At 40.7% G+C, this 23,184-nt stretch overlaps 1 protein-coding gene across 1 annotated transcript in view; it reads right to left on the bottom strand.

Moving 5' to 3' along the window:
- Positions 1 to 12,301: 12,301 nt before the first annotated feature.
- Positions 12,302 to 23,184, bottom strand: part of kdm6a (lysine (K)-specific demethylase 6A) — a 32,971-nt gene continuing 22,088 nt past the window's right edge. Inside the window, exons 11-30 of the mRNA XM_028433729.1 lie at positions 21,950 to 22,048; positions 21,413 to 21,632; positions 20,899 to 21,039; positions 19,601 to 19,693; positions 19,440 to 19,508; positions 18,823 to 18,930; positions 18,301 to 18,684; positions 17,303 to 18,189; positions 16,656 to 16,785; positions 16,363 to 16,468; positions 15,695 to 15,900; positions 14,983 to 15,035; positions 14,819 to 14,893; positions 14,584 to 14,732; positions 14,386 to 14,500; positions 14,121 to 14,308; positions 13,889 to 14,030; positions 13,683 to 13,809; positions 13,430 to 13,600; positions 12,302 to 13,340 (exon numbers count right to left, since the gene is read on the bottom strand). Of these exons, the coding sequence (XP_028289530.1) occupies positions 13,314 to 13,340; positions 13,430 to 13,600; positions 13,683 to 13,809; positions 13,889 to 14,030; positions 14,121 to 14,308; positions 14,386 to 14,500; positions 14,584 to 14,732; positions 14,819 to 14,893; positions 14,983 to 15,035; positions 15,695 to 15,900; positions 16,363 to 16,468; positions 16,656 to 16,785; positions 17,303 to 18,189; positions 18,301 to 18,684; positions 18,823 to 18,930; positions 19,440 to 19,508; positions 19,601 to 19,693; positions 20,899 to 21,039; positions 21,413 to 21,632; positions 21,950 to 22,048 (3,490 nt within the window). The 3' untranslated portion in view covers positions 12,302 to 13,313. The remainder of the gene's footprint in view (positions 13,341 to 13,429; positions 13,601 to 13,682; positions 13,810 to 13,888; positions 14,031 to 14,120; positions 14,309 to 14,385; positions 14,501 to 14,583; positions 14,733 to 14,818; positions 14,894 to 14,982; positions 15,036 to 15,694; positions 15,901 to 16,362; positions 16,469 to 16,655; positions 16,786 to 17,302; positions 18,190 to 18,300; positions 18,685 to 18,822; positions 18,931 to 19,439; positions 19,509 to 19,600; positions 19,694 to 20,898; positions 21,040 to 21,412; positions 21,633 to 21,949; positions 22,049 to 23,184) is intronic.

The following is a 23,184-nucleotide window of genomic DNA, read 5'->3' as shown; positions in this document are numbered from 1 at the left end:
GACCTACTGTACATTTTTATTGTGTAATCACAGATTAAGATTTTTACCACTCCCCATTTATCCTTCACTTTCAGGCTCATATCTTGGTCATTTTAGGCTTCACCTTGTTTTTTCAGGTCAGTCTAGGCTATCCAGATATACTATTGTTTTCATGCATGATCTTTGTATAACCTATATAAAGAAAAAACATAAATTGTCTTTTGAAATTATTACATGTAGAGATTTCTTCACAGAATCTTGTAAAGGATTTTTTCTGGAATCATTACAATTTAATATTCATACACATCTGACATAAATAAATAAGGATGATGCTGTTAGAGTAAGAGCTTGAAAATAAGATAAAGAAAAGAACCACTGACAATGATTCAGACACATCAGGCTGCAGTAAAACGCTTCGTTGTGGTTCCTCAGTCTTTGTGACTAATCCTGCTCATTTTTGTGTTCTGGAGATGTGTTTACATGGAACATAAGGATCACAGCACTCCCAGGTCCCTGAAACCAGAACGAGCTGATCACATGAAAATAATCTGAACACTAAAACCAGATCAGGACGCCTGCGTATGCACATACATACTTTCTTTTTATGACTCTCTCTTCTGTATTTTTCCTTTATTTAAACTTTATTTTAACGATTTAACCCCCCCTCCTTCACATTTATCACAATAACTTGCACAGGATATTAGTCATTATTCAGGTCACGGTGATGTAGGGACTTTTCCGACTAAAACAGAAGTTATGAATGGACACCTTGAAGCTTTGGCGCGCCGACACGCGGCCACACTCTCTGCTCGTTACTGTCAATATTTGCTGTTTGCATTTACAGCACAGTTTCCGTGTGAGTTTCCAAACAGAAGCGCCTGGAGGTTGTTTTTTCTTTTTTTTTTTTTTTTTTAAGTTGGCGGGAGATTTTATTCATCCCCAACACTCTTTCCCGCGAGACGCACGCGACGGCGCTGACTCTCCGCTGAGTCACCGGAGCGCGCGGAGCAGCTTATTCTGGGCCCCGTATATAAAGAGGCAGAAACAGAGGAGCCACACAAGGTCCGGCTCCACCAGAGGAGCCCAGCACCGGGAGGAGAGGCAGCAAGGACCCGCGGCTTTATGTTTAAAAGAAGAAAAACAAGATTATAGAAACAAACTGAAGATTTAAAAAAATATATAAATGTGAAAAAGTTACACATTAATGTAGTTAGTAAACTATTTCTGAAATATTCATATTTTATCATTGCCATAACAATAACCTGTAGGGAGTCATTTTTATTTGCATTTTAACCCTTAAAACAGCACAGTGGTGAGAGCTGACAGAGCTCAACACATTTAGAACGTTATAAATTTAGAAATGTTCTTATAAAAAGTAGAATTTTATTATTGATGTATTGCTGAATTTTAAAATGACAACAGATGGGAGTGCCCCATGTTCTACATATTCAGACTCTACAGACCATTTTCCTTTACTGTGTTTCAGCTGTAGGTGTTGGTAAACGCTTAATTTTGAAATGTTCAATAATACCGTTCAGATTAAATATCATAATTCTAAGCATAGATTATGTTAGGTTATCCACTGTAATGAGAAAAATGTTTAATTGGTGCCGAGTTTTTGTTATTTTATTTTTATTTTCAAACCTACTGACAGGTTTAAGGTTCTGAAGGTTAAAATGGACTTCACTGATTTTTCCCCATTCATATTTATGTTATACTGTTTTTCTAAAATTGTTTCTTTTTTTTCCCTCTCTCTTTACATTCTGTGCACCCTCTCATCATTACGTGTTGATGGAGAGTCCCAGTCATCCAGGTCAGTTTCATTTAAAAGGTCGAAGCTGGACTTGTAGGTGCTTCACTGCACCACGAGCAGCTTCATCAGGACTGGGATGGACTGGGGTGGATCTGATGGGACTCACACATGACCATATGACTATATCTGTCTCATCACTGATCTGTGTTCTTTGAAGCTCAGGTGCATCTAATGACCGGCTAACTAGGCTGCAGGACAGCTGAGGTGGGACAGGTTAACAAAGCTTTGTTCTTACTGGACTCATTAAGCTGTTATCATTACCTTTTCATTTGGTAATGAATCATTATTTCTTAAAAAAAAGTGTTAAACTGAATACAATCAAACAAATCAATATGAAGACAAAGGAAGCTGCTCTCCATCAGTGGCCTTTGTGACCCTGCTTTCTCTCTGCATTAACAGTAGCTGGCACTACCTTCAGACACATTCCTCACAAACCCAGCACTTCCACAAATGACTATGATTTCCTTTTGGCTGCTGAAAGAACTTGATCCACACAGTCCAAGAAATATAATTTCTGCCCTTCTGTGCATCCGCTTCCTGCTCTAAAATACTTGCATGTGTTTTCAGCTCCAGCGTGACTCACTTCACTTTAAAAGTAAAAACAAATAGGAGCGGAACAAATATAAGCTGACTCACAGGAGTGACTAAGACATCTGGAATACACCTTCAGGATTTAGGAGCAGCTTTGATCCTCTTTAGTGTGTGGCTGGGTGCTTATTTCTTTCATACCTACAGTGACACCTGCTGGCTCAGGCTGGCTCCTCCACAGGGTTGTATGGTCATGAGGAACAGATGATCAGACATTTGTAACTGCACATAGACTCATTATGTGGTCTCAGCTCTGACATTCACTGTGTGCTGTATGTGCAGCAGTATCTTATTATTTTATTCATAGTTATTAATTTTAAGTTTAAAAAAAAAAAAGAATTAATTAACGGAAACATTAAAATGACAGTTCCCCCTGTACCAAACATTTTGTTTTTTGTGTTCATGCAGATTGTTGGTGGGCTGCAGGCATAGAGATTAAGTAACAGGATAAACGGCACAACACACAGTTTGATATCGGGGTGAACAGTCCCCCAGATACAGCTCCTATGAATGAAGAAACTACCCACATGGACCAAACCCAGGCTGTTTATTTATTTTTCTGATGTGAATTTGGGGATAGACTCAGTCTCATGTGTCTTCTGGAGGAACTGCAGCTCTTAGCACCTCCATGTTGTCTCCACTTCTCAGCTCCACAGGAAGCCACTGATTCAAAACCTCTCTGTTGTTGTTGTTGTTGCTGTTTTATATGTCATTGCCCTGCAGCTTAAGAAAACATGCAAATGAAAAAAAAAGGAAGTACAAAAAAAATCTTTTAAAAAGCACAGATTCCTCATGAAGACAGGAAACAAATGCCTTAATGTCGCCTGAAGTCACAGGAAAACGTCCAGACTGGTCTGAGTTGATCTAAAAGATTCAATCCAATTAATCTCAATCCAACACTGCACCTTTAGGACTTACATCATGGATCCCAGGTCAAGGTGTACCTAATAAATGCATTTAAAAATGCATATTTTCCTCTACTGCTAAGTACTCTAAGTAATAAATAGAGCCTCAGAGTACATGTGTCTAACTGCAGAATATAATCTGTGCCTCTTGTAAAAGCCGGAAATCTGTTCGAGACCAGGCTTCCAGGTTTGATATTTTCTAAAATGTCAGCCTCCTCCCTTTTTCTCACTTTCGAAGGTAAGTGGAAAAAAAAAACCCCGCAGGCTGCCAGAACTGTATGTGTGTGTGTTTTTTTTCCACAGAAAATTCAAAAGGGATTATGAATACATTAAAGGTGTTTTGGTTGTCAGTCCATCAGTTCCATGCAGCCACCTGTGGTTGTGATAATGAAATAACTGTCAAGCCCGATGCCCGCAGATGAATGATCCCACACTTATGACTCATTTTATAACAGCAGCACAATGAATGTCATCCAGCAAAGCACAATAACTCACAGGTTCTCTGAAGGTTTGGATGAGGGCTGTATTGTTAAACGATTCTGCCACCATTAAAAAAAAAGCTTCATTTAGAGTGATTATAATATAATTACTGGTGAATTTCACACCCGGTGACCAAACATTCATGTAAAAGAGGTTGTCACACTGACAGAGACTGGCTGCTTTTGACACGGACCATGGATGTTTCTGCAGCCGTGTGTAACCATGGAGGAGACTCGGGTTCACCACTGTCACCCACAGACCAGAGGACAACCGACGGTTAACAAATGCAATTAAAAGAGCACAAGGAGCAAGCTTTGCAGATTCTCTTCACTGTCCATGCACCAAGCATGGAGGATAAAATCAATCAGAAAGATAATCTATAGATATGTTATAATAGTCATTATTAAAGATTTATGGCAGCAGCAGTGGCACAGGTGAATTATTAAAATAGTTTCCCATATTAGCATTAAAGTAACTGAAACTAGATAAATGAAAAGAGAAGGAAAACTGATGAATGTTGATTTGAAACTAATCTGGCCTTCTTGGACTGCACAGTACATATTGAGGAGGACAGGAGCCTCAATGTGGAAGTGTACAGGAAACCCACACACACGGACCAGTACCTGTTGTTTGATTCACACCACCCACTGGAACACAAACTGGGAGTCATCAGGACCCTGCAGCACAGAGCACAAACTGTACCCACCAGCTCAGAGGGGAAGAAGAAGGAGCAACACCACATCAGGAAGGCCCTGCAAACATGTGGCTACCCGAAGTGGGCACTCATCAAAGCCACAAAAACAAGACCCCCCAACAACAAGAAGAAGGACAACACCAGGCGGAGAAAGAACATCTCCATTCCATATGTGTCAGGAGTATCAGAGAAACTCCGCAGGATCTTCAACAACCATGACATCCCGGTCCATTTCAAACCTATGACAACACTGAGACAGAGACTGGTTCACCCGAAGGATAAGATTCCCAGGGAGAAACACAGTAATGTGATATATGCAGTCCAGTGCAGTGAGGAATGCTCTGATCTGTACATTGGAGAAACTAAACAACCACTCCACAGAAGAATGGCTCAGCACAGGAGAGCCACCTCTTCAGGACAAGACTCAGCTGTTCACCTCCACCTCAAAGACAAAGGACACTCCTTTGAGGATAACAACGTTCACATTTTAGACAGGGAGGAAAGGTGGTATGAAAGAGGAGTCAAGGAAGCCATCTATGTTAAGCTGGAAAAACCTTCCCTTAACAGAGGTGGTGGCCTCAGACATCATCTTTCTACCACATACAATGCAGTGATTCCATCCATTCCCAGGAAGTTTACACATACTCACAGTAAGAACAAAGGGTTGTCAATCAGTCCCCCTCCGGCAGTTTCATAGTCGTTAGCCAGTCGTTAGACACACCTGGCCCAGTCAGCCAGAACATCACAGGTAAGTATGGAAACATTTAGTGCTATTGTTTGTAAGTTTTTTAAAGTTTTACCCAGACCCACCCACTGAGGTCTGTAACCACATATAAACCATGTTTCCCCACCAAACAGTTAGAACTGATGAAGCTGCTTGGATGAGCAGCGAAACGTCTTCTAGAAAACTCTACAAGTCCAGACGCCTTGCTTCAACCTTCTCTACGTATGATGACCTGGATGACTGAGAATCTTCATCAACATTTGAAACTAATAATTTTTGCTGCATGTGCTGTTGGAGGCTCAGATCAGCTCTTGTTATCATATAAATTTAGTGGAATACAGCCACATTAAAGCATTAAACCAAGTCATATTAGATAACACAACTACTACAAATGAACACAGAAGCTGCTTCACTTAAGGTCAAAGTGACTGTTTTTCTCTCTGGAAACGGAGGCAGCAGGTCTGAACCAGCATCTTAAGCTCCTGCTGAGCTGAGTGATAGGCCGGATGCATTAATAGCTTTAATGGAGCACTTTTCACACACATGTAGAGATAAAAGCTAATCATTTAAATGCACTCTGGAAAACAAAGTTAAGACAGAGTGAATATTATATTAATGTCTGACTGTTGATTGGTCTGTAAAATCAGTGACAGGGTGAGAAGGAGGATCTCATGCAGCTAAACTTAACAAGTTGTAAATATGAGCTTTGCTGTGCTGCCAGTGGCTTTATTGGGCAGGTGAGGAATGACATGGCAAAGTTTACTTATCCGGTTTGCAAAGATTCAGGTTTAATAATAATCTTTTCATCCATTTATCATGTCTGTGTTTAGCACCACTGATATGTTTATTGTCCGAGCCAACAAACATATCGAGTGCTCACTTCTGGTTCCTTTTGAAAATCTGAGCACTCTCTATGATGAATGAAGTACATAGCAGGTCGCTGGTAAAAGCAACATAAGGAGAATTTATAGTTCGCCCTAATATTCTTATTTTTTAAACCCTGATATCTTCACTACAACCAAACATTAAATAAAGACCACATCTGGTCAAAATGTGCTATAACTGAGGGTGATGAAAAGCTGCATTATTTGCTTTTAATATTAAATGATCACAGTGCTGTTTACAGGCACACTTTGTAAAAATGGCTGACCTCATTCTGCTTGGAGAGATTAGCATTAGCTCTTACCTGAACACTCTGAAAAAGACAAGTTACGCTTACCTGCAGCACCTTCTGGTGAGGGTCCATTAGTTGAGGTGCTCAGCTCCCGTCTCACAGTGGACGTCTGTGGAAGATCAAAGGAGGACTATTTATTCACTGGAAGTCTAAACGAAATATATGAAAATTCAAATAGGTGTCTTAATTGTCAGATAATAGTTTATGTAATTTTGCAGTGAATTTGTGACATGACAAAATAAAACATTCATATAAAATACAAAATATACACACAAATAAAAGATGTGTGTCTCAGTTCGCACACAATTCAGCTCTTGATCATCATTTTTAACCCTCATGCATTGTTCGCAAACACTACCCTAATGTGTTGTTCGGGGACAAAAACGTCCCCTAACTTTAACGGTTTTAAAAATATATTAGATAAATATTTTTTTGAATTTTTTTTGCATAGACCTTTTAATTAACTTCAGTTCTAATCAACAGTAGTGAAAAAATCATTTTCCCCCAGGATTTTAACCCTTTAATCACCAATTTTATGAGGGGTGGTGCTGAAAATTGAAAAAAAAAAAACACAAAATGGCTCATTTTTAATAGAAAAGGTGAATGTGGACTGGATTCTTTTGAACCTTTATTACAGTCTTGGTCATGTCAAACATCAGTAAAAAAATTGACTTGATTGCATTATTAGTTTTTGCACAGCACTGGATTTTCTTTTTTTCTCCCTAATGTGTTGTTCGGGGACAAAAACGTCCCCTAACTTTAACGGTTTTAAAAATATATTAGATAAATATATTTTTGAATTTTTTTTGCATAGACCTTTTCATTAACTTCAGTTCTAATCAACAGTAGTGAAAAAATCATTTTCCCCCAGGATTTTAACCCTTTAATCACCAATTTTATGAGGGGTGGTGCTGAAAATTGAAAAAAAAAAACACAAAATGGCTCATTTTTAATAGAAAAGGTGAATGTGGACTGGATTCTTTTGAACCTTTATTACAGTCTTGGTCATGTCAAACATCAGTAAAAAAATTGACTTGATTGCATTATTAGTTTTTGCACAGCACTGGATTTTCTTTTTTTCTCCCTAATGTGTTGTTCGGGGACAAAAACGTCCCCTAACTTTAACGGTTTTAAAAATATATTAGATAAATATTTTTTTGAAATTTTTTTGCATAGACCTTTTAATTAACTTCAGTTCTAATCAACAGTAGTGAAAAAATCATTTTCCCCCAGGATTTTAACCCTTTAATCACCAATTTTATAAGGGGTGGTGCTGAAAATTGAAAAAAAAAAACACAAAATGGCTCATTTTTAATAGAAAAGGTGAATGTGGACTGGATTCTTTTGAACCTTTATTACAGTCTTGGTCATGTCAAACATCAGTAAAAAAATTGACTTGATTGCATTATTAGTTTTTGCACAGCACTGGATTTTCTTTTTTTCTCCCTAATGTGTTGTTCGGGGACAAAAACGTCCCCTAACTTTAACGGTTTTAAAAATATATTAGATAAATATTTGTTTGAAATTTTTTTGCATAGACCTTTTAATTAACTTCAGTTCTAATCAACAGTAGTGAAAAAATCATTTTCCCCCAGGATTTTAACCCTTTAATCACCAATTTTATAAGGGGTGGTGCTGAAAATTGAAAAAAAAAACACACAAAATGGCTCATTTTTAATAGAAAAGGTGAATGTGGGCTGGATTCTTTTGAACCTTTATTACAGTCTTGGTCATGTCAAACATCAGTAAAAAAATTGACTTTATTGCATTATTAGTTTTTGCACAGCACTGGATTTTCTTTTTTTCTCCCATTTTGTCCCATAGACTTACATTATAAACACACTTTTTTTGACTGCACAGCCATGGCACTACATAATCATGCATTCTTGATTGTTGGTGGTTTACCCTGTTGGTAGGAGGTAAAATTTGTGATTTTTACAGTTAACAACTTAATTACCATATTAACCCTTTACCTGCAGGCCTGTGCTCATGTACTGTAGTTTCTGGCTTGTATATGGAGTTATAGGGAGTATTTTAGCACATAATTGTGTGTCTACACACTGTGTGTGTATGTTAGAGAGGAAGAGAGCCATTTGCACACTGATCTTGTTGTCTGTGAGTACACACAACCACAGAGTCTTCATAGTAAACAAAAACAAAGAAAGTGTTGCTATGCACGTGTGGCCCTTTGATGTCTACAGGTGCAGACTAAACAAAACAAAAAGGCAAGTGGTCTTACATGTGACCTTGTGGTCATTTGATGGTGAGAAGAGCAGAAAGCAACATGAAGAGAGGATTCACTTGTGCACAATCTCTGGAAATGATTGTGCAGCCTGGCTCTATGAAGGGCCAGGCTGTGAAGCTGTGAAGGCTGCACAAGTAGATCCGTCACTTGTTCACAAGCGAATCCTTCATTCGTTCACAAGTGAATCCTTCACTCATGCACAGGTGAATCCTCTCTTCATGCTGCTTGCTGCTCTTGTCACCATTAAATGACCAGGAGGATGCATGCAAGTCCACTAGTGTTTTTGTTTTGTTTAGTCTGAACCTCTCAGCATCAAAGGGCCCGGCACTTACTTTTAGGGCTGCAACAAATTTACTTTACTTTACTTTACTAAACTACTTTTAATACTAATTTTAGTAGGGGACTAAACTGTAGATTAGATTTGGTTAGTCAATGATTATTTATTATGTTATCAAGTTATCTATCTATGGTGTCTATTTAGTAACATGCACATGTACGTATGGTCGTGTGGAGCGCAACACACCATGGAAAAGGGGCACTTAGACCTCACTTAGACTAATTCAGTGATCTCAACTGAGACACTAACCTAAAAGTAAAGTCACTCTACTGGAGGACGTGTTTTCCGAAAGCTAAAAAAAAAAAAAAAACAGCTATTTTACCCATCCACAACTTCAGACGCCAGAACTCCTGGATGTTTTCATTTTACATGCTTATGCATCGCCATTGTACGTCTGAATTAGGTACACTTCACTTACTTAGTAACTTTATTTTCCTGACTTTCCTTCCCTGACAGTGTGCAAATGGCTCTCTTCCTCTCTAACATACACACATAGTGTGTAGACACACAATTATGTGCTAAAATACTCCCTATAACTCCATATACTTAAGCCAGAAACTACAGTACATGAGCACAGGCCTGCAGGTAAAGGGTTAATATGGTAATTAAGTTGTTAACTGTAAAAATCACAAATGTTACCTCCTACCAACAGGGTAAACCACCAACAATCAAGAATGCATGATTATTTAGTGCCATGGCTGTGCAGTCAAAAAAAGTGTGTTTATAATGTAAGTCTATGGGACAAAATGGGAGAAAAAAAGAAAATCCAGTGCTGTGCAAAAACTAATAATGCAATAAAGTCAATTTTTTTACTGATGTTTGACATGACCAAGACTATAATAAAGGTTAAAAAGAATCCAGTCCACATTCACCTTTTCTATTAAAAATGAGCCATTTTGTGTGTTTTTTTTTCAATTTTCAGCACCACCCCTTATAAAATTGGTGATTAAAGGGTTAAAATCCTGGGGGAAAATGATTTTTTCACTACTGTTGATTAGAACTGAAGTTAATTAAAAGGTCTATGCAAAAAAATTTCAAAAAAATATTTATCTAATATATTTTTAAAACCGTTAAAGTTAGGGGACGTTTTTGTCCCCGAACAACACATTAGGGGGTAAAATTTGCCCACAGTGTACCGTTGACCTATGAAAAATTTTAAAATCATATTAACAAAATTTATGTAAAATTAAGCTTATTGAGGAAAAATGATTCAATTTGTCCACATATTGACAAAGTTATGGCCAAAATAAACAGAAAAATTTCTCTCAGAGGACAAAAATGTCCCGAACAACGCATGAGGGTTAATCACAAATTTCACTCACTTCTGCAAATCAGCAAGACGTTGCTGAAAAAACACGTCTTAATATTTAACCTAGTTATGAAGCTAAGGAGCTGGTGTACTGACATCATCATCGACACTCACTGTGTGAGTGTCACTGACAGTGTGAAGCAGCACACCTTCACTTCCCCACTGACTTAACCGTCTGTCCTTGTTGTGGCACAATGTCTTCGGTCAAGGTGGAGACACTTCTGATTGTAAAAGACACTATACTAATAAGATGAAGAGTCACTGACTTATCAATCACCACACATACATTCATACACAGCTACTTTAGCAGCTGTTACATGGTATTATTATCTTTTTTTTTTTGCACCAAACATGCAGCACACCTGAGGCTGCTGGTTATTGATAATGAGGAGGAGGAAATCCCAGATGACTAAATTTATAAAATGCGTGTGTATAAAATGCTGTTGAGGATTTACGGTTAAATCCAATACCTTGAAATAATTTTTGCATTTAACTTGCAGCGATATAGTTTATCATTGTTTTAGACAGAGGAAGAGCGCTCTCTTCTCTGTTCCTCTTTTACAAACTGACAAATTATCAAAGTTCCTCTTTTCTTCTCCCATAAGGAAGCAGGCTTGTGCTGCAGATCCTAAAACTGAGCGCCACACAGTTTAATTACCAAACATGACGATAACCTGCTGACAAACATCAAAAAATCAGTCAGATTTCTCACAGCTGCTTTGTTCCTATCCAGTTTTTTAGCTTCTCCTTGTTTGTTTATAGACTTCATCTACATAGACACAGCTCAGTGTGTGAGCCAGTGGACCTGATGCACCACGGGGACATTTAATGAGGCTTCATGTCTTTGTAATAGTGCAGGGATCACGCTTGCTGTGGACTCAACGTGGTGCAGTTTACAGAGATAACAGGCTCCCCCAGGAATTCTCTGGTCTGACCAAACATGATCCGTTTGGTGTTGTGAATGTGCTTTTTCATGTTTTAAGCCTTTACAACCACCTTTAACCCTTTTTCATTTGCTTTAGCGTTACATCCTAAGCTTCACAAGCACAACATGGATATTTAGCGAGCATCATTTCAGTGTTTGTTTTTAACCCTCTGACCAAATTCACTTCCACAGCTTTGGGGGATAATTTAAGAAGCCCTCCTGGTGGTGCACTTGGCACATGTGAAATTTTCCAGGCAGCCTGCTGTTAAGAGAAGAAAACTCAACAGAGATTGACAACTGGCAGCTGAGACAGTGCTTCTGTGCTTCCCATGCAGAACAGACGATGTTTTTTTAAACCCACCATGAAATAATGACACTTATTGTAGTCCATTGTATTGTTCCACTTTTCTCCTAATGACAAATTTAACCATAGGTTACCCTGCAGTGAATTGAATTTACCTGAATAATTACTCACAGGCAAGGGTTAGCATCTGCTCTGTCGGCTACACAATGTAGGGCAGGTCAGGTGCCACAACACCTGCAAAACAAAAGGCACAAAGACAGCAGAGACACACAAGTGCATGACAACCGGAGACAGAGGACACACATGTAAAACTTGCCTCTAAATATGACAGTGAGCCTGATGAGTCAGAATGGAGATGGAACAGAGTCATGCTAAGAGGAGAACCCGGTCGGAATAAGGACAGATTTTGACAGAGAGGAGAAGAGTGGGAATGAGAGGAGAGTTGGCCTGCAGACAGCCTGAGAGAAAAGGAAAAGCCAGAAAGAGTAAACTTAAGCAAAATGAGAGAAGAGTCAGCCTGCGAGGAGACTATGGTTAGAATGAGAAGCTTCAGTCTGGTAGATTAGTGCAGACATGCAAGAGGATAAAGTGGGCCTGAGGAGAGAAAGAAAGATATGAGGTCCCCCAGCAGCCTAGCAGCAATGCTAATGGTGGTTGAGCATCACCTGAGCCAGCTCTGAGGTATAGCCATAACCATGTGTGATCAGAACCATGAGCCTTCTCAAGCAGAAAGGTTTCAGTCTAAAGTCTAACCTGCCTCCCAAGACTGACACAAAAATGATGTGCACCCCGTTTCAATCATGTTAACAGTTACAGCGCAGATGTAAATAAAGACAGTTTCTGTTTATTGACGCATAAAACATCCTTCAAACATTAAACCCATTTCAAGGTAAGGTCTCTGTACAATGCTTACTAAGCAGTTTTATTTATATAGAAAACGTATCAGGGGCCAAGCTTAAAAATCACAAGGCTCCTTCAAATTTAATGGCAGGTACTCTGTGTCGGTGGGGAGAAAAAAATTACAGCATTCCATCAACAAATATTTTCAAGCAATAAATATGCATTTATAAATAGTGTAAATTTACATCAAAATAAAAATTAAAAAAAAACACAAATTAAAGTTCACTCTTTTGTCTATGTGCAACCCTTTTTCTCTGTGACTTGGCTGTTTGTTTACAAATCCTCTCCTTCAAGCTAAAGTAATGACTCATCATACATCCACCAAAACAAAACCTAAAAGAAAAGCAAACAAACAGGGGAAATGTTTGAAAAAAAAAAATGTGTCACTCAATTTGTCACATTACAAAACAGTTTATCTCATTTTCCTGACCAGGAGGCATCTACCTAACATACAAAAGACCGGCTATGCTAATCACTCTTCTCATGGAGGGGAGGAAATGTGTGTCAACTCACAAACAGAATACTAAGAAAATAGAAAAAAAAAAAAGGAAGAAGTCAAGTCAGTAGTCTTTGTGTGACGATGTTACCAGTTAAAACATAATATGTACAAAACTTTTATTTTACTGTTTTTTTAATGATTTTGTGTGTTTTATAGGTGAAGTCCAGCTGGGCCAGCAGTAGAACAGTCTGGTCATGATGACAGGAGGAGCTGCCATCCCCCTCCTGTCCACTAGAGGGGGGGGAGAGGCAGGCACACCACTCTGGGCAGGTTGCATAGACACACAGCTTTCACGCAGCTGCCTTATGGGATAGCTACAGACGCAGTTTGGAGGACTGCCGGCTTACTTCCTGAATATCAGAAAAAAAGGTTTCCGGAGATTTTCCATTTCTGTCTGTTGTGGTTCTAATCGTCCTCAGAATGAGAGGATGCCACCATCAAGAGGAGGAAGGCAGGGGACTCGCCTGAGGAGAGAAAGTCACAAAGGCTTGACATCAAAATTATCCTCTCTCTGGTTTATTGGGGCAAAGTACTACAGTCGCCTGATACTTACCAGGGTGAACTGGTCATACACCTGCATGAGGTTCTCTATCTTGTACTGCTCTAGCACCACAAAGTTGTCCAGGTTTGTGCTCGCCCTGCGGGCACAGTCCAGGCACTGCACCACGTATGTTTTTCTGCTGTTGCTCTCACTGGTGACAAACAGCAGGTCAAACACTTCCACCTGTAAATGATAGGCAGACACACAAAGTATAAACAAAGTAGAAAAAGAACACAGACTGCAGAAAGGACGCAGGTGTGCTCACTTCACAGATGCTGCAGTAATGCGCAGGCTCGTTCTGGGTCCTCCCGTGCCAGACTAGCTCCTTCCCAGCAGCCAGCAGCAGTTCCCTCTGCATCTGACACTGCTTCAGAGTCCGCAACAAACAATATCTAATGAAGAGAAGCGAAGATGAGATCGGGGTAGCAAATACAAAGAAAAACACAAGGTCAGTAATCTGCAGGTTCTCACTTTATCATTTCGAAAAGCTTGTGGTCTGACACTTTGATGTTTCTGGCCATATTCCAGGAGAGGTGGATCATGGGGACGATAGATTTGACGCTCTGCAGTTTGTTCCACTCATAGCGCTCCACTGCCAGCTTGTATTGATGGGCTAAGGACAAAAACAAATACTCATTCTTCTCTGTGTTCTGCGAAGCACCTGGAGGCTGCACTCATCTTTGCCTCATTTTTCTTTCCTTACCTGTGAGGGGTCCGACATTCCATGCAATATTGTTGCACCAACCGATGGCTTGAACCCAGTGAATAGTGCCTGTGTTGAGCCACACCAAGTCTCCTGGACGCTGGATGAATCGATAAACAGGCACGTTGGTCTCGTATAGGTCCTCCAGGTTGGGCCACCAGGAACCCATCAGGAAGTTGATGTTGTTCCTGCAGGAAAAGATAAAAACATTGCATCAGTGTCCTCTCTAGCAAATTAACTCTTAAATGGCTGTTTTAGAACGTACCTTTCACAGAAGTCGTTGATGACACCCCAGTATGGTTCAGGCACAGCAAACCACTCACAGTCCCCCGGACCAATGTTGATATTCACTGAGCAGAAGTTGTTGTTTTCTTGGTGACCTGCAAAAAAGAAAATATGGCTACCAAAAAAGTTTGCTTGAGACAAAGGTACACTTTACAGTGGTTATTTTGTCTGTGCGTACCTGGTGTCCTGCTCCCAGGCACCTTCATGTAGAGCTGGACAGTATTCATACCCAGGATGGTGTGACCGACATGGCTGAGCAGGTTGCCAGCTGACACAACTCTGGAAAAGGCAGGCAGCTTAGCCAGCTCCTGGAGCTGCAGTTTCCACCTGTAAAGGGTTAAAGGTTAATGTGGGACACCAAGGTACCATATTTTTGTCTTTTGCAAATACAAAAAAAACATCAGTGAACTTACTTCTTTTCATCAGAAAGGTCGATGTTGGTACCAAACTTGAGGTGCTTGAAAGGACCTTTCCTTCGCCGCATTGCACTGCAAGAGAACAGGACAGGGAAGTGCTGCTAAATACGGTAAGCGGGGGGTGTGAAATCTAAGAAGAACAAAAACCAAAGAAAACACACCTGTCTGAGGAACCTGCCTCTGCTTCAGCCTCCTTCTTCTTCTCATTCTCCTCCTATTAAAAAAAAAACAGTGATCAAGTTCATTTTTGGACAGCTACAATAACTGAGCATCAATTATTATTTCAGAATGGTACAATCCTCTGGTAAGGCTGAAAACTAAAAACAGAACCTCTTCCACTGTTCTCTGAGTCTTGTGTAGAAAGATGGAAAAACCTAACCAAATCCAAGCTAAAAACTCATTGCAGTAACAGATTCTATAAAAGGTTCTCCACTCCTTGGCACAACTTAAAAGCCCTCAGTTGATTGACTGATTAGTTTCGCAGCATTTCTACAGTTGATGTGCAGAGTAGAGTGACAAACTTATTTATAGACATGCAAAAAATGCAAACAGGTAAATATGACATGGCGAGCTCACATTTTATACTACTGGTTTATTTAGATTGTTGTAAAAGAATTTGCACTTTTACTATTTGTTTTTAAATGTATGTCTTTATAACCACATTGTACTAAGACGTGCAAGTTATCTTTTCTTCTAGCTATGATTGTGCTGTTTCCATGGAGGTGCAGGACTTCATGTTGCAGTGAACAATGAGCTCACAGTTTTCTTTCAGAAAGAACAAAGATGGCTGTAACATGTTTACCAAGCACTCTCTATGACATCCTGAACATAACCATGGTGTCATTTAAAGGTGTGAATATGTCTCCCACTGACCCGAAGAGACTCCTGGAAGGACGAGGCCTGGTACTGGGCATATTTGATGATGGTGGTGTGGGAGCGGCTGCTCTCGCAGCGCCACATCTTCCTGCTGCCGCTGGGGTCCCAGTTCTCGTCGGTGGGCTGAGCCAGCTGGGTTCGCACCTCCACCAGATGGTCTGGGTTGGCCTCAACCAATGTCTTGGTAGAGAAGAGGCCCAGATCTGTGGGTGTTTGATGGGACAGAAGGTTGGGGGGTAAAGAAGACGTTTACTGTTCATTCACTGGTAATTCAGACTTTTCCCATCTTTTTAAGTTTACACATATAAACCATCTTCAAATAAGAATATGAGAAGGTCCTATAATTCATTCAAGGTCTTCTGATATAAACAGTAAACAATAGGGCAGAAGGTCATCTTAAAAAAGAGCAGGTGTTGGGAACGGCTGCAGATTTTCTCTACAGAAAACATGCACTAACACTTTCCACTTGCAGGTGGTGCTGTTGTCATACATGTCAAATTCCTCCACAGAACACACATCCTCCCATAACTTCAGAGACACACCCACAGAAGCACGTGAGAGTGGAAAACACCCATTCCAACCATGCAATCAGCTGCTGTCACTGTGACGCTCACCCACATAGATTCACTCAGTCAAGTGTATGTTTTCTTTTTGCATCCTTTTACCTAGTTTCAGTGCGCCTGCCAGTCCTCTAATGACAGTGACCGGGTTGGAGGGGTTGGTGCAGAACTGATGGAGCGGAGGGAAGAAAGCATCCCTCTTGTTTTCTAGCTGTATATCAGAGAGGAGACACAAGAGTGGTCAGAGAATGTGGACTGACTCCAGGTTATTTGGAGGAATGAACACACAAAAAAGGAGCTAATGAAGAGTGTTTGTGTTCTGTAGCCAAGATACTGTAACTCCAACATAACACACAACATCCTAAATACTTCTCCTTCTATGGTTTGGTTGTACGCACATAAATACTGGGTGTTGGAGGATTGAGTTTGTCCTTTGGCAGCGGAGGAGAGGGCGGTCGGGGGGGCCGTGGTGGGGGACACCTGTCTAGGAGGATGCTGCTGGTTGAGAGGCCGTTCTTCCCCAGATACCTGCAGAGAGGGAGAGATCAGGTTAATCAGCCTGCATCAAGGTAAGCAGCCACTGACCATAAATGTAACTCTAACAATAAAAAAGCTGCTGCTCTATAGACTTCACTGAGGTTTAAGGAGCACAAAGTCATTTCATATGTAATAAAGTGATGGCAGATTATTTTGCATCAAAGCGAGGAGCAGACAGGCAGCAGGCTTATTTACACGTACACACACATCCAGTAAATGCACTCCAAATTTATATCCGACTTATGATGGTGGAGTGAAAAATAATTACAAAGGCACAAGTCGCTCTCTGTCTCATTTAAACATGACGCATAAAACCACCACACAACTCTGGGTCAAAAATTCATGACATTTTCAAAATATGGCAAACAGTTAACACATGACTCACTTTTACACATGATTTCACACAAGCAAATGTGACAGACACTCAATGTTCCACAGTTAATGTCTTATTCAAGCTGATGTGAGGACTTGTGATTTGATATTTTAAATACCATATGCAGCGTCTTACCTGCATGCTTTGAGAACTTCGCCAGAGCTGGGGTAAATGGAAACTGAGGAGGGCCAGGGTGCCAGGCAAGCAGGGACAGAGTGTTGATGAGCTCCTCCAGAAGGCTCCACTTTCATTGGGCTCTGGGAGTCCTCTGACCCCTTACCATTGAGAGTGGGCCCTAGACTATTGGAGTTGGACGGGCTGTTAAGGCAGGAGAGGCTGTTGGTGGTGTGAGGGTCTGCTGAGCAGGGAGAGGGTGTAGCAGTAGCTGAGAGTGGCGAGGATACCACTGACTGCTCTGAAACTGGCTTTGCAGAACCATGAAGACCCGGATGGATATTGTTGATTTTCTCTGAAGACCCTCCATGGTTACTGTAGTTATTGTTATCGTCGTTACTATTAGTATTGGCTTTTCCCTTTAGCAAGGCTGAGAGCTGAGGATTGTCTGAACTGAGCACACCGGGAGCAGGAGAGCCAGGCTGAGACAGGCTGGTGGAACTGTCCGTCACCCGCGGCTGGACGTGATTAGTCAGTCCCTGCGTGGGGTTGGTGCCGGGACTATGTGGTGTCCCGCCTGGGTGCCTGGCGGTGGCCTCCGAACCTGATGGCAAAGCGGCAGCTGCGCCACTGCTGTCGTTTTTGCCCCCTGAAGGCGTGGTGTCTTTGGTGTGGACCCCTGAGGTAGTAGCGGAGTGGGGAGGCGAGGACAAGTGGTTGGGTGTGGTCTGAGGGGAGGTGGGGGATAAAGAGGAGGCCGAGGAAGAGGCAGTGCAGGGCCCAGAGGAATGTCCAACCTGATTCAGAATGCAAGAGGATGCAAAGGAGGTTTGAGGGGAGGAGGAGGAAGAGAAAGGGGGTTCCCCATTAGGACCTGCCGAATGTGAACCTGGACCTTTTTGAAGCCCCTGGATCGAAAAGAAGACAAACTCAATTATACATCATTCATTATATTAAAAAAAATGATCACAAGAAACATTTAAAACAACAACCAAACAAATAATAAGCTTAAGGCGCACCTGAGTGGTAGTGTTGCGTTGTTGGTTCCTCCATGTCTCATCTGCATGACTGGGACTACTGGTAGTGCTGCTGGTGCTGGGATGACTGGCGGCTGTGCAGTTGTGAGGTAGAGAGTTCTGCGGGTAAGGCACGTTTCCGTTGCTCACGCCGCCACCTCCCAGTCCCAGGGTGTGATTTTTGTCCAGGTGTCCCGGCAGCCTCGCTGAAGGACTCGAAGAACACGAGCCGTTGGCGGTGGGCTGGGTGACACACGGGGGCTGGATGGCTGTGTGATTCAGGGGGGAGGTGCGAGAGAGGCCTGCATGGTGGTGAGAAGGCTCAGCCGAAGAACCATTCTGAAGGCTGGGCCTTGGCTGGCCACCTGCTGCTGCCTGCTGCTTCATCTGACAAACAGGAGAAATTATACCAAACACTGAGCAAAAATGAGAAATGTATACTCAAGCGGTGTATACCTGCATTCTATATAAGCAATTACACTCTGTTCCATCAAAACTCTTACAGCCCAAGTTGCGTATGTGTACCTGCTGCTGATGTTGCTGCATGAGAGAGAACTGGTTCTCAAGCTGCTCCAGCATCTGAAGCTGAGGGGGTTTGAGGTTTGCTCGGTTGGTCCGAAGGTGATCCAGGAGCTGCACATTTCACAACACCCTTGTATTAATTCAACAGCTCATAACTAGTTTTTACTGATATTATTTTTGGATTAAAATATACTGCACAAGAAGGCTTTCTGTTCATCTAAAATTGCTGAAACCTCACGATACTGATTTTTTTTTTTTTGCAGATATCCGATATGCTGATATTGTTCAACTCCCTTAGGCAACTTACTAGTATATCGAAAATCTTATATTCACCTAAATGCAAGCCATTCCCTTTAATTAATTTAACCTATTAAACTGGGTGATTAAACTTGTAGTGTTGAAGGAATGCCAAGTGAAGAATAACTATGCCAGCAGATTTTGGCACTAAAAACCTCTACACCACAGACGTACTTGTCACTTTTCCCATATTCACTGACACAATAACCTTATTTTTGATGCATTCAGATGGGTTATAGATTTAGGGGGAGTCTACATGCAAAGGTTCACAGGCTACACAATAAACTTTAATCATGAAAGACTATTAATCAACATTTTCCTACCTGGAGCTTCTGTGGTGTTAGGTACCAGCTGGGGATTTGCTGTTGATTGGGGCATGAGTCTGCATCACCCTGTAAATGAGCGAGAAACAAAATGTGTACTCTGGCTCACATTTGTAACTTCCATCCATCAGGAATAGTAGTGTTAATGTTCTTAGCCGTACCTTAGCTGGGCTGGCAGTGCGTTTCCTCTTGGCAGGACTGGCCTGTGGGTCTGTGTGATTGCTGGCAGACTGGCCTCCCTCCCCTTTACAGGCCTGGAAACCCAGCAGAGAGACACCGCATGTGACTACACACAGGACTAACAACACATCCAAGTAAAATTGAGCCTTATTGTAACATTTCAGAAAAGAGAACAAAACATGTATATAACAAAACTTCTCTGCACAGTCACACTGAAAACAGACTACACATTTACATGCAATTTGAAGATTTAAACAATGCAAATATGGCAATACTCTGATTAAAATATGGATTATATTAATACCTTAATCTAATTTACAAGCCTGATTAAGGATGTAATCAGAGTATTCATACTGAGACTAAGATGTGAAATAATGCAATATGGGTTTTGTTAGGATTCTTTGAACATGCAGACACCTCACAATCTGTTCACACTGCTGACACATAGTTAAAAAGGGCATGGTAGGTGGACATCATTGTTAATGTTTTAATGTTTACAGAATTTGATGTGTGGTTGATTAAATGGAAATGAAGCCAAATTTTAATACCGACACCAGTAAAAATGGCATATTTGTTGGTGTGGTTGCATCAGTGGAATGGAATTTACATTAATAGTAGCCAAACATGATTGTAATAAAAGAAAAAAAGCAGATTATAGGCGTACAATCAGAAGAATAAAAATAAGAAAACTACATCTGATGTGATGATGGGGATGGTGGGCAGCCTTTAGACCTTACATTTATGGTTAATATTGAAAGAAAGATGCACCAAGTAAAAGATAAAACTAGGGTATTGGTGTACTAGGACCAGAAAGAAAATAATGTAGGGGTATATTTCAGATCTTTTCTGAAATTAAAATCATACATTTCTGAGGTAAAAACTCACAAATGTATAACTATGGTCTTAGAAAATCATGCAAGGATTAGAGTTGTGGACATAATATTTTCCTTGTATCATTGCTTAATAATTCTAAGACTTCATCTTGTCATCTGACAAGAACAGACACTACGAAGGCAACTACACTAAATTACACTACTCAACTACACGCAGTTATTACACTCAAGGCCTCACTCCAATTCCTTCAGACAGAATCCACTTTTATCTTGCAGTCTTTAAAGTTCATATTGACTGATGATGCAAAATCAGAATTTTGGAAAACATTTTGTCTAAATCATCTAAAGGTATCAGCGTGAGGCCACAGCTTTAAAAAAGTCCTCAAGATTTTATAGTTCAAGTAGCTTCCAAGAGGCTGGAGTCTCTTGTATAAGCTGGATCTCACCTGCTGTGCCTGTGCAGTGTTCAGGGCCCCCTGCCTGGACGTGAGCTCAGCAGGAATGGGTAGGCTCCATGCCTCCTCAATACTAGGAAGCATTTTACTCTTATTCTGCAGACTACCTGGCTGAAGGTTACACAACTGAGCCTAGGAGAAATTGTGTAAGACAAACTTTAGTGCTGCACCTGGGTGTAACAAAAAAGGCACTTCAAAGACTACTGCTTACTGATAGGTTGTCTAATCATATACAGAATACATCTAAAATGTTCAATGCAATGAAGGTATGTTCACAGCTAAGTGAGAAAAGAAAACACACCAATATGAATCATTATTCATATCTCTGTGGTCAGAAATCAAAATGATAAAAGCACAGTCTGCACTTTAAAAAGCATATTGCTTTGTCAAAGCTTGGTAATAAACACAGCACTTAAACTGCACACATACACATACACACCAAAATACTCCACAACATCTAACAGAGGTTGATTGATGGGTATCATACAGTTAAGATCAGCCCCACCTGCAGCAGTTTGATGCGTTGTGTGAGCGCAGCAGTGTTGAGACAGGCCTTGCTGCGTGTAGCATTAATGTAGCACTTGATAGCATCGTGCAGCTGGCCACAGGACTCATAGAGGGTGCCTAGGTCCATCCAGGCAGCGGCGTGGCTGTGATCCAGTTGAACAGCACAGATATAGGCCTGCAGTGCATCCATAGGCTGGTTCTGCTGCTGGTAGAGCACCCTGCAGGCAGAAGCAATGAGAAGAAATGACTCCTCTTGGGAGGAATTGAGTTCTTATTTTTTGAAGCGCCATGCAATCTTACAGATTCTGTGGTAACAGAACCCATTAAAGTATAAATCCTACTGCTCCCACACTCTATTTGTGTCCTCTGTTGCACTGCAGCTGCTGTACCACCATGAGGTATTTTTAAGGCTGCTGACTACAGATGAAGCATTACACCTGTTATATTTCTTTCTTTGTCCTGGACCCTAAGATGTTAACCTCCTCATGTTTTTGACCTTTTCAATATAACACAATTGGACAGGTGTTGCGCTTACCCTATGGAGCACCAGGTGTCAGCACTGGCCTCCGACTTATCAATGGACTGACGGTAAGAGATGAAGGCATCCTGCACTTTCCCAATACTGGAGTAGCACCTGGAGGAGACAGACAAAGTAAGAAGACTATAAAACACCTTTTGACATATTAAAAATTGCACTAAAATCTACAATGGTGTTTATGTGCATCTCCAGCTCCATTCACAGCACACACTAGTTAACCTTACATCCCTTTTTATGCAATACAGCAGCAAATAGCAGCATTTTCTAGTAGTACCCCAGATTGTGACAGCTTCAATAAGCAGCAAGTTTAAGTTTTGTTTACCAGTTTGTGAAACCCTGGATAATAAGAACTATACTACACTATACTAGAGCTTTGTCACAAATTTGTGCAGCCTGGGTTGGACTGTGTTTTGCCCAGGTGTGTGTAGAAAACGTAGGTCTCTGAGGGGACCATCCCAGTTGTCATTATTAATTTAATTGCTCACATTGTAACAGCCATTTCATGAAAGACAACACATGTTCTCCAATCATGCACTTGAAAAAATTCTGAGCTCTGTTCAGTGCTCTTGTCTTTTAGCTTTAACGTGTACATGCTTTTGTCATTGCCTTTGTTCACTTGTCACATGAGGCATTAAATGAGAAGTTGAATTCAAATAAAGTGTGTACCATTGTTAACACTGTTTAAAAAGAAGAACTCCTATTAAAGCAACCCTGGACTAAAGGAAATTATTATTTTTGCTCAGGTTATGTCAATACTGATTTAAAGCCCCAGGAAATATCAATACATTTCCCTTTAGCACTGGAAGAAAATCCAGGTCCGTGTTAAAGTTAGAAGCAAAACGTTGCTAAAAATTGCCAGGTAATGCAACATCAACAGAGGCAAGTACACTTGTATGGATCTGACAAATGAAGTAACAACACTCACGTTCATAGAAGTAGGCAATGTAGCATCAACATTTTACAGTACAATGATGTGTTTCAGTTAAGTGATTGCTTGTTTTAAATCAGTTAACCTTTCGTGCAGAGGATTGCACTTCATTAACCAGCCTGATGAATAGTGGTTTGTGTGTCATATTTAGGTCACTAGAGGAAAGACAGTTTTTGTGCATCACTGTGTTGAGGCTCTAGGCGTGACTGCTTAGTGCTAAAGGGATATTATGAAAATACATTAACTCTATGTAGAAACACAAACACTAAGACCTAAATATGGGAAATATAGACACACTAGCAGA

This window comes from Parambassis ranga, chromosome 21 (assembly GCF_900634625.1).
Source record: "Parambassis ranga chromosome 21, fParRan2.1, whole genome shotgun sequence".
Classification (NCBI taxonomy): domain Eukaryota; kingdom Metazoa; phylum Chordata; class Actinopteri; family Ambassidae; genus Parambassis; species Parambassis ranga.
The sequence above is the reverse complement of the archived record's forward strand: the minus strand, read 5'-3'. Positions and strand labels throughout refer to the sequence as shown.